Raw genomic sequence first — 11,005 nt, forward strand, 5'->3', positions numbered from 1 at the left:
CCTCCCAGAACTGAGCCCAAGTTTGTAGCTGGTTGATTTTGGTAAATTCTAGGATTTAAGCTTTCTATATTCCATCATGGAGCTCTGTCCATGCTTTACTAAGGGCATGTGTTGAAAGTGAAGGCAGGATTGCTCCATAAACAATTGGTTTTCTTAAAAATCTTCCCTTGTGCCAGGCTGATTAGTTTGCAGACAACATGAATCTTTGCTACTTACAAGAGTATGGCCTAGTACAAGAGACACCTGTATATTTTAATGTATTTAATCTAAGAAATAGTGTGATTCCTATATGAAATTAACATTTCTATTAAAAAGAAAACAGGAAATACAATAACAGGAGAAAAGTTAGGGAGAAGACTTATACCTTCTTTTGGAGTGAGTGCAAAAGAGCCTGATAGGATCAGTTATGAAGAAATAAATCTTAGGAGTGCAATGTAAAAGAAACTTGAGCTTCCTTTCAGGGCTGGTAATTCCTAAAATAGTCTCTTTGCATAGGCACTGCTGACAGGAGTGTTTCTGCCTCCAAGGCAGCATTTCTGGCACAAGAAAGTTACCAGAATCCCACTGAATTATCACATTGATGCATGGGAGTTTTTCTGTTACTGTAATCAACATAGCCATGATTAGCACCTCTTCATCCTACAGAGCTGGCCTTTTCAAGCTCAATCTAGAGCCTCAGCTCAGAGGTTCAAGTAGACTATTGTTCAGTGAGAAAGGGTCAGGGCATCTCTGTGTGTGGGACAGAAGAGCATGTAGTGTGGGTAGATCAGAGAGCTAGCCTGGTCACTGGGTTTAGGAGTGTGTGGTCTACTATCAGCACAGGAGCTGCTTTTTCTCTCCCTGCAGTCACTGGACGGAAGGATGGAGTAAGAGATTAGAGGAGGAATCAATCTTCACTCCTGAGTCGGAGAGTTCAGCAGCTCAAAAGTATCATCCACAACCTGCCAGAGGCAGTTCTCGAGTGGGAAGTCATTGTCCACCAGGTTGACCAAGTAGTAGTTGTCGTGGATGTACTGGATGATCATGCGAGAGGGTGACTCCTCTTCATAGAGCTTGGCCCACTGCTCGATCCACAGCGCAAAGGCCTCATCCTACCAAGGAAAACAAAAACCCAAACATGCTGGCAGTGGTGTAATGCACATATAACAGCTGCATTTTCATATGACTTCATTTAGGACAACCACTGTCATGCATGCCTGGCCAGCCTGTGGCTTATTCCTTATCAGTAAAAATTTCAAGAGGTGAGCCAGGAGCCTCACACTTTCCACTCAGTGGGAAGTGCCCGGGGCTGGACTTAGACACGTTTGCAGTAAAATGGCTCAACACTGCCCCTGTGTGTGGAAGAAGGGAGGAAGAGCCGCTGCCCAGAGCTCTGGGGCCAGCACAGTGACAGTGGTAGCTCCCAAGCATCCTCTTACTGGGCACGTGGTGCCTGTGAAGGGCCGAAGCAAAGTTCTCCTTACACCGAGGGAGCAGAAGGAGCAATCTCTGGACTTCTGCAAGCTAGTATCACAACAGTACTCAATTATGAGAAGTGTCACAGACTAAAACCAAACCGGACCAAGCTTTCAGGGCAGTACAGCAATGTATCTGGCAGGAGGGCAGGACTCACCTTCCAGGAGAGGAAGCTTACGGGATCCACTACAGTGGGCTGGATGATCTCTCTGCCTGGGAAGATGCCCCAGGTGACAGCATTGGGTTGCAGATCTGGAGCATTAGTGATATTTTGTCCCTGCCAACGGAAAGAAAACCTTTCTGAAGCAACCACTGGAAGAGGGATTAAGTGAGTTGGAATAAGTGTGTTTACCCTCTCCTTGTTAAGGTCAGACAGCTGCTGCACATCACAGCTGACTTGCTTCACTTTCCCTTCATTAGCCCTCATGTCCCACTTTGATCATAGTCATATCTGAATCTTTGATATTTACCTCTCTCCTAAGGTGGTGAAAGGAAAGTGTCCTGTAAACAACAGCCTACCTTGACATTGACAATGTGATAGTTCACTCGCAACTCATACTTCTTCAGCACTTTCAGCAGTGCCATGACGATCTCACTGGAAGTGAAGAACTCTAGGTATGCCTACAAGGAGATGGGGAAGGGGAGAAGATTAAGAGCCTTAACTCATGGCAGGGCTGGGACAAATACAGGCAACCAAGAGGACAGTGGCAGAGTCTGGGCTGTTTGGAAACCAGGCAGCGTAAGACTTGTATGTCCATTCCCAGAAACATGTACTACAGAGGAGAGTTGAGCAAAGGGCAGAGCAAATTAGTAAGAGAGCTGGGATGGGGGGGGGGAAACAAATAAAAAGATGGGGTGAGCAGAGGTAATGGCCTAGGAGCAGTCAGCTCAGGACAGCTACAAGCTTCCTGTTTTGCACCCACATGAGCAGGCTGGAATAAGCTCCAGCATTAACCACAGTGGCTGTGCCTGGGAAGCAGTCTGTGCCAGACAGAGTGGAGTGCTTGGAAGAAGCCTGAGCTTGGCCTCTGTTGTACATGGCACCCTATGAACAGCAGTGTCCTGCCAAGGCAGCTCAGTCTGGCCAGAGCAGAAGCTGGGGGTCTCAGCTGGGCTCTCCCAAGCACCCTACCATTCCCTGTCCTCATCTTTTGTTCCCAATTCTCCCTGTGTACATACACAACCCAGTTCTGCACTTGCTCCATCTACTGCTGCTCTGTGCTTGGCTGCTCCCAACAACTGCTTCCCCTCCCCCCATTTCCTGGCTATTGTGTGAGATGATGGATTTCCCTTCACCTCGGGGGAATTTTTTCCTTTGAAAACATAACTGCATTTGCCATCTGCTGCTCTCACGGCTTTATCGGTTTGGATCCCTTTTGAACAAGGCTGCTTTGTTTCCTAGTATGAGCCACTTGCCTGGCATTTACCTTGATGGGAGATTCCCATCACAGACATTAGTGGCAAGGCTCTAGGGCCTGAAAATGCATGACAGCAGGAGGCAAACTGGCAGGTAAGACTGCTTGCAGGCCCAAGAGGGAACCTGGCAGCACTCTGAACAGCACAGCAGGAGTGCTGTGGGGTGGGGGCAAATGGTGGAGAACTCTGCCTTACAGGACAGACAGGGGAATTTTTAAATGCCCAGTTATTACCATGAGAAGCTGGATGGTAGAGATGCTACCTCATCGATTCCCATTTTTATGAAAAACCTGGGTGCTTCCTACATCACTGAACGGGATCAGATGCTCTAGAAAGAAATGACCAATAATGCCCTGCTCTAGAAAGAAATGACCAATAATTACTTGCTGAGAGCAAAAAAAACACCACCCAAAAACTCTCTAGATCTTCAGTATATGTTTTCAGGTGGGGGAAAACAGCTATGAAGTCAGCCATAGAGATGACATAGTCTGTTTAAGACACCGAAGGAGCTTTGCCTCATCTCAGCAAGAAGGCATTAAGATAAGGAGCAGGCAGAAGGATTATCCGGGTGAAAGCCTAGGACTTCCCAACCTAACAGAGACCCAACTCAGGTGTAACTCTTTGCTGCCTAGCCCAGAGTAGTGCAGTACCTTTTGGAAAACATAACCCCCGCTGGGCCCCCAGCCTACAATGGGGTCTGTGGATGGTTTGCCATTGATGTTCGGCTGAGAGTTGATGGTCAGAATTCCTCTTCTATTAACCTTCTCCAGCTGCTCCTTCAGAAGGTTGGTTTCAGTAGCAAGAGGGTCATCGTTCCAAGGCATACACGTAACCTACAGTGAGAAGAGATGGCTTAAAATGGTTGTAACAACCCTTTCGCTGCCATCTGGATGCTGAAGGAACTCAGAGGTGCTCTAATGGTCTCAAACACATCTGCTTCAGGAGAGAATTCCCAGGTTTGGTTCAAGGGGCAGGATATCCTCAACTCATAGACTGCTGAATTCTATAGGTACTGGTCCCGTCATACTGTAGCAGCTTTCCTTTTATGTTGAGCCCTAGCTCTGGGTGCTGGATTCCCTTCAGCCACTATCTCAGCAAGGCCCTCTGGATAGGAAAGTGCCAGTTCTTGTTCAGAAGAACAATGTGGTACCAGGAGCAAAAGGAAATATGCGCTATTGTCTGTGTCACACTGACCACCCCTTCCTGGGACACCACTCACCTTGTGCCCGTTCTTGTTGGGTTCTCCAGTGATGTAACATGTGAAGACCTCAAAGACACTTTCCTCACCCGTCAGCTCTTCTCCCCACATCTTCAGGAGCTCCTCCCGGGGAGACTTGCTCTTCAGGTAGAAGAGGTAATAGTCCTTCAGTTCCCCAAAGGCTGGAGAGGAAGAGTTACCCCTGTAAGGGGAGCAGACACAAAATTAACAGGCCACTGATGAAGTAAGCTGATTTAGTGATGCAGGGAGACAGCCACCCAGGAAAAGAAGTAGCCAACAAAATCCACCTAGAGACCAAAAGCCTCAACACCTTGGTGCCATTCTCCTTACCACGCAAATCCAAGCAACTGGGGACCATTTTGTTACAAAGCCACCTGTTCTGTCAAGCCCAAAGTGTGCCCAGGACACCCACAAATGACAGACCAGCTGTGGAGCAGGCTTTCATACCACACCTCTACCTCACTGCCGTTGCAGGCTGACAGCTTACCATCGGCCATTGGGGAAATCATCCCATTCTTGAGTTCGATAGATGTAACTCTTTGGCCTAGAGGCCCAGAAGATTGGTCGAACATCTTCAACTCTTCTCTTGGGGTGAGCGCTGACTGCCCAGGGCAGAGGTCGCCTGCATTGGAGGAGCAGACATTAACACAGGTCCTCTGCTGACTTTCCACTAGGGGCTGGAAGCCCTTCCCCTGGAGAACTTTGCCTCTGGGACAGCAAGCAACAGCAGCTGAGAAGAGTTCTATTTGTCAAGAAGTGGGACAGAAAGCTTTTCTTTCTTTATGGAAAATCTTTTCCCACTCAGTTCCCTCACAGGATGCTCAGTAGGTGTCTATTAAATGTTTAAGTTCAGGACTAACACCTGAAATTGGATGAGGTAAGGGAAAAGCACTGCATGAAGTTTATTTTTAAGAAGAAAAAAACAGGTATCTATCTTCCTCCACTTCCTCTTGTCTATGCTAAAGCCTGTGGAGTTGGAGGAAAGTCCACGTTCCCTTTATGAGCTTCAGAGAACATCAGAAGTCTACAGCAGGAGCTTACATAGCACCTAGCTTGTAAGAGGGATTGTGACAGACCTCAAAAAACATGTTTCTTCCAAGTGGCAGCTCTAAAGAGTCTAGGTTTTTAAAGTTCCAGAACAGGCTACTTTAAAGGTACTTAACTAAAATTCCTCCTTCAGCTGTCCCTTCTATTCCTCCCAGCTTTTGTCTGAGACCTGCAGGATGGGTGAAATTCTAAGTGCAGAAAGATGCTAAAAAAAAACCACCAAAAAAAAAAAGCAGCAAGAGAAGTGCCAAGCCATCCACTGCTTGAGCCTTCAGTAGATGAGATGGATGGATGCATGTGAAAGAGGAACTAACAGAAGCCAGCATAATCTGCTCACCTAGGGTCCTCCTTCCATATGCCCAGGCGCTTAAGGACATCGGTAGTAGCCACTTCCCGATTGAGTGTGTAAAAATGGAGCCCATGCACCATGCCACTATCCAATAGCTCCCGGCACATGGACACTGCCAGCTCCACCCCATAGTTCCGGATAGCCGCATCATTGTCCTTGATGGGTTCAATCACATCTTTGATTTCCTGAGGCACTTCCAGCTTGGATAGCTTCACCAGCTGGCGCAGGGAGTGGTAACCCTGGATGAGGATGCAGGGGATTTTCATTTTTCCAAGGCCCTTTTCTAACATCCCAGCAACACAGGTACTTCATCTCAATTTTGTGGCAGGAGATTTAGAATTGGGGCTCCTGGATTCTACTCCTAAACCCCATCTCTGGTATGGTAAGGCAGTCCTGGTCATGTCATTTCAGGTGGTTTCTTCCCACTTCTTTGCCTGAGCCTAGCATGCTGACAGTGATGAGTAAATACCTTAGGACTGGTAGACCATTATCCTTTATATCTTTTTTTGCTATATGGGCAGAGAAAACTTTTAAAGCTTGTTATTACATGCCTAAGAGTTTAATTCTGCAAACCACCTACAGATTTACCACATTTAGCACTTTCACTTCCCAGAAATTTCATGGAGGATATTTACAGACCTCTCTCAGCCCCTGACCCACAAACACCTAACATCCTGGATCCTCATTCCCTCCCCAAACCAGAATTACTGGATTTCACCTGTATGGGGAAGATGCCAGGAATAATGGGGCAGGTGATGCCAATGGCTTGACAGTCCTTCATGAACTTGAGAAAAGTTTCTGATCTGAAGAAAAGCTGCGTAATGATGAAGTCTGCTCCTGCAAGGACTTTCTCCTTTAGGTGCCTCAGGTCTGCCTCATAGCTCTCTGCTTCAGGATGACCCTTGGGGTAGCCTTTGCAGGGGAAGGGAGGGGGGAAAAAAAAAAAAAAAAAGTTGAAACCCTAGTAGGCAGAACAACACATCAGACCTAAGAAAGCAGCCAATCTGATTGTACTGTCACTTGCTGCCCAGGTCCAGAGAGGGACTGCTGAGCTGATTTCCCTATTTCAGACTGCAATTAAAGACACTTACCTGCCACACAGATGTCAAAGTAATCATCAAATTCATTGCGAATGTGCTTGACCAGGTCAACAGCATAGTTGAAACCATCTACTTCTTCCTCCCATTCCTCACCTATAGGATCTGAAAAGAGAACAAACCAACTGTTTGCTGGACTTGTGATCTACTATCCTATGCTGAAAACCTCCTGCTATCAAAAGGAAGACAAAGATGAAACCCCCAAGTTTGCCGTTTTACCCATGGACTGCTTTTGTCTATGCTTGAGTTGGAAGGACTGCAAACAAAGGGATCAGGTGAAATGCAGTCTTGACATTTAACTCCTGCACCAGAAGGAACCTCTAAATCTTATTTATTAATTTTTACTCTGAAATTGAACGCAACAGCAGTACAACCTCAGCCCTACGCATCACAGGACAAAAGGATTCACCTCCACGCAGTGCCATGATGTTCTTCAACCCGAGCCGCTTGGCCTTCTGCAGATGCCCTGTGATGTCATCCTTGGTCTGATTGCAGCATGTCATGTGCAGGATAGTCTCCAGGCCACAGTAGTTGACTGCAGTGTTTGCAATAATCATGGAGGAAGTTTCCTTGTCAGATCCGGGGTCCCCTGCGGGGTGCCAAGTCACATCAATGAAGAGGGGACCACCTGCTCCCATGCGGTCAAACCTGTGGAAGTTAGAGCTGTGTCAGCCTACCAGGTAGCCAGCTCCCCTCTCCTTGCCTGGGATATCTTGATCACTGCTGGAATGCCAGCAACAGGCAAAGAGAGCTTGCATGACAGCAGCAGGAGAGACCAAGAAAAGTGTCAAACTAGGAGTTCAGGAGGTGGCAAACGTAAATAAGGAAAGTCATCCTTTAAGGCTGTATGAGGAAAAGCTTACAATCTCTTTGAAGAGGCAACTTAAATGTTCTCTGTAGAATAAACTTCCTCCCCCAGCATGCTGTCTTCTGACAGCAGTGCAAATGCCATTCCTTTTGAGATGGGAGACTATGCTGCAACCCCCGTTCCTAGGTTTAAGTCCAGAGGCCACAACTATGAAAAGATGGACTAGATCTCTGTTGTGCCCCCAGGCATGCTTAACAGAAGAGACAAAGGCTCCCCCTAACCTGTCTCTCTCCTGCTCTGGGTTGGAAACAAGCTCTTCTGTTTAAAGTAAACCTGGCACTGGTATACAGCAGTTACAGAAAGAGTTATAAAACACTCTCTTCTCCAGGTGAGTACATGGTGGCTCCTGGGGCTCCAGGATAACCTTTAGCTCTGCTGAGAACTATGACCTTTCATTTAGCATGTAGATGGGGACACCTACCTCAGAGGCTAATTGTGGCCTTTCAGTAGCAGAAAGGCACAAACCATAGTGGCTGTATGATTCTGAAAGCAAGTGGGAGTCTCTGTTCCAGAGACATTGGCACACTGTCCAACAAGTAATATTTTCTAGTCTTAATAGGTACTTTTCTGCTCTATTGTCCTCCAGCACTCTGTTCAGCCCCAGAGCATGACAGTGGGGTTGCTCCATTTTCACCGGCATGGGAGAGAGGAAAGTCTGGCCTCCTCAGTAACCCCACCATGACACTTAACTCTTCAGGGCCTCCAGGGACGACAAGTTACTTGGTGTCCATTACCTTCCTCAGCAGGAAAGCACAGCCCAATTACCTGCTTCGTCACCTGGAAGGGGAGACAGAGCATGGGACAAAGCCTGCCTCATTAGCTATTTCCCAGCCCTCCACCAAAGACATCTCAACTCTCCCCTCTCCCACCCTGCAGCCCTCACCTGGAAATGAGATTGACAGCAGCATTGGCTGTGCGTGGAGGGAAGAACTCCAAGGAGAACCACTTGTCTCCAGCATCCTGCCGTCGACGCATCTTCTCCCGCAGTCGCTCATGACGGTCAGCATCGAGGACAGGGGTGGAGCAGCGCGAACTGTCCTTGGAGCTCTCGCTTCCGCTACTGCTGCCACCATCAGACTTGGAGCTGGAACCGGCAGTGCAGGTATGCTGTGTCTCATTGACCATGATGAGCTCTCTGGAGGAGGGGAACAGGAACATAGTGGGTATGAAGCAGGACACAGATCTCAGCAAGGAGCAGTTACTGCTGGGGTGAGCAGCAGATGAAGTAGGCTTAAGCTAAGACCCAACATTAACCATCATTAAGGAGTCACCCTTTTGCCAGCCCTGACTATAAGCTGTAGTGGAGGACCCGGTGAAAACACAGTAAAAGAAAGCGTGTTTAGATAGTGCTGAAAGAAGTAACATAGCAGATGGGTTCATGCCACTTTGATGCAGCTCTTCTGTGCCTGCTGAGTCAAATTTGGCTCTCAAAAGAGTCAACATCACTTTTGTCCTCACTACAACCTAGCAAGCAATGACACCCATGTGCATCAGGTGCACATGTTTTTTTGTTTGCCTTTTGTTCTTGTGCCCTTGGGCTGGACATGCCAGCAGATTTATTTTTTTTTTTTTTCCTATAGCAGCTGCTTCTTCGACTGTGTCCATCTTCAGGGTTTCCGTTCTGTTTGTTCCCAAAAGGCAGTGCTTCTTTACAGTGTAGATAGGAAAGCAAGTGTTAATGGGGCAGGTACGCAAGGATGCACAAACTATTCCCAGGTCAGGAAAAAAAGCGACCTTCTGGTCAGGCTATCCCCACAAATACAGCCCTTTGTTTTGTCTTTGCTGGCATCAGCCAGTTGTATTTCCAAACATCAGCCCTCTTCCACAAGACATATCTCCACAGACAACTGTCCCCTGCGCCAATACCACTGCACAAACTGTCCCCTGCACCAATACCACTGCACACACTCAGCTTTTTCCTTGACCAGATATGCCGTTCCTGGTCCTTTCCTCACCAAATGTGGCTGCTTGGAAACAAGGTCAGAGGAGACCATCTGCTTCTTCCTGCCTTGCAACATGATCAGGTGTGCTTCCTTGGCTTCACAGAAAGTAAAAAACCACTGCAAATCAGTGGTGTAGAGGACAGATACCCAACTCCACTTAGCTCCCAAAAGCATGTCACCTTATGCCTGTAAGATGACGTAGCGATTACAGATAATTAGAGAAGAGCTACCATAAAACCTGGAACTACGTTATTTGCTTACATACCTGCCAAAACCTAAAATTGTCACAGGGAAGCATCATGTTGTCTGAGCATTACATAACATTGGAGTCTGTTTTAGAGGAAATGGTTGTGCAAGCTAGTGTGCACTTTGTTCTTATCATAAGCTCTGTGGGTTTAGGTCATCCAAGAAGACTTTGCACTCCTCTTCTACTGTTTACACTGAGTTGCCAATCAAGCAAAAACTCTTTGGGAGAAAGTCTACTTTTACCGCCTGGGGACCTCTCCAGCTGGCAGGAGGCTATGAGAAAGGAATGCAGTCCTTTGCTGCCAAGAGGAAGTTTCAAATCTCTTGTGTTACCAACACAGCAGGCCATGTTAAGAATCAGCAGCACAGACCTATTGACAAGTGAAGCAAAAGCAGCTGGGTGCACAGTAGCAGCCCTGACCAAGCTCTCTGGAAGGACTTTCCCTGATATCCACGTGGCACTAATCTTGGAGAATTATCCCAAAGCTCAAGATAGTGGTGCAAAATTACGTGTAGTAAGCTCCCAGTGCCTCACTTCTAGCAAGTGTGCCACACCACACTGGCAAATCAGAGGACCTCTGTTGTTGCACTTGAAATGTAACACCCATCACAAAGGAAGGGTTCAGTCTCTATAGCACAGGATGAGACCTGCTCCTGAGGAAAGGTCCTTATCGTACCGGCAATCAAGAACCACAAAGACAGGCAAAGATCCCACTTAAATTCTGTCTAAAGGCAGCATTCGGAGCTGTTCCCCTACCATCAGATACACCAGATTTGCTGGCAGAAGGTTGTCATTACTGCAAAAAGAAAAAAAGATTTTCTAAACACCAAAACCAGCTGCAAAGTAAGGCAAAAAGCCGTGCGCTGCTGGTACCGCGGCCAGGCCCGCACCGCCCGCGCCCGGGGCCTGGCTGCCGGAGGCCGCTGTGCCAGCCGGGGGGGGCCGCGGCCGGGCCGGGGGGCCGGCACCCCACGGGCAGCCGGGAAGGGGCGCGGGCAGCGCCCGGGGGTACCTGCCGCCGCGGGGGTCCCTGTCCCTCGCGGCCAGGCAGGGATCAAGCTACAGCCCGATCGCTCTTTCGCCTCGGCTGAACCCGCTGGCGGCAGCGCGGCCCGGGGCACCCGGGCGGGGGGTGCGGGGGCGGCGGTCGGGCCCCCCTCCCGGGGCCCCGCTCACCTGCTAGCGGGGCGCGGCGCGGCACGGCGCGGGTGGCCCCATCCCGCGGCGCTTTAAGGGCGGCCGGGCGGGGCGAGTGACGCGCGGCCGCCGCTCGCCCCTCTCCCACGCGGCGCCGTGACCTCAGCTCGCGGTGGGGCGGGGCCAGACGGCGGGTCACGCGCGGCGGCGGCGGGCGGGGCCGGGAA

General features: G+C 48.9%; 1 protein-coding gene across 3 annotated transcripts; it reads right to left on the reverse strand.

Moving 5' to 3' along the window:
* Positions 1 to 246: 246 nt before the first annotated feature.
* MTHFR (methylenetetrahydrofolate reductase) lies at positions 247 to 10,944 on the reverse strand. Of its 3 annotated transcripts, none has more exons than XM_040586537.1 (12): positions 10,818 to 10,944; positions 8,335 to 8,586; positions 6,993 to 7,231; positions 6,578 to 6,688; positions 6,205 to 6,398; positions 5,475 to 5,725; positions 4,578 to 4,712; positions 4,091 to 4,271; positions 3,522 to 3,704; positions 1,975 to 2,076; positions 1,613 to 1,732; positions 247 to 1,091 (listed from the first exon to the last, which is right to left on the reverse strand). In XM_040586537.1, the coding sequence occupies exons 2-12, from the start codon at positions 8,574 to 8,576 to the stop codon at positions 894 to 896; spliced, it is 1,956 nt and encodes a 651-aa protein (XP_040442471.1). In that variant the 5' UTR covers positions 8,577 to 8,586; positions 10,818 to 10,944; the 3' UTR covers positions 247 to 893. The 3 variants fall into 3 exon arrangements, with proteins under 3 accessions (XP_040442471.1, XP_040442473.1, XP_040442474.1); XM_040586539.1 differs by lacking the exon at positions 10,818 to 10,944 and adding an exon at positions 10,398 to 10,488; XM_040586540.1 differs by lacking the exon at positions 10,818 to 10,944 and adding an exon at positions 8,142 to 8,228 and having other exon boundaries at positions 8,335 to 8,449.
* Positions 10,945 to 11,005: the final 61 nt, after the last annotated feature.

This window comes from Falco naumanni, chromosome 3 (genome assembly GCF_017639655.2).
Source record: "Falco naumanni isolate bFalNau1 chromosome 3, bFalNau1.pat, whole genome shotgun sequence".
Classification (NCBI taxonomy): Eukaryota; Metazoa; Chordata; class Aves; order Falconiformes; family Falconidae; genus Falco; species Falco naumanni.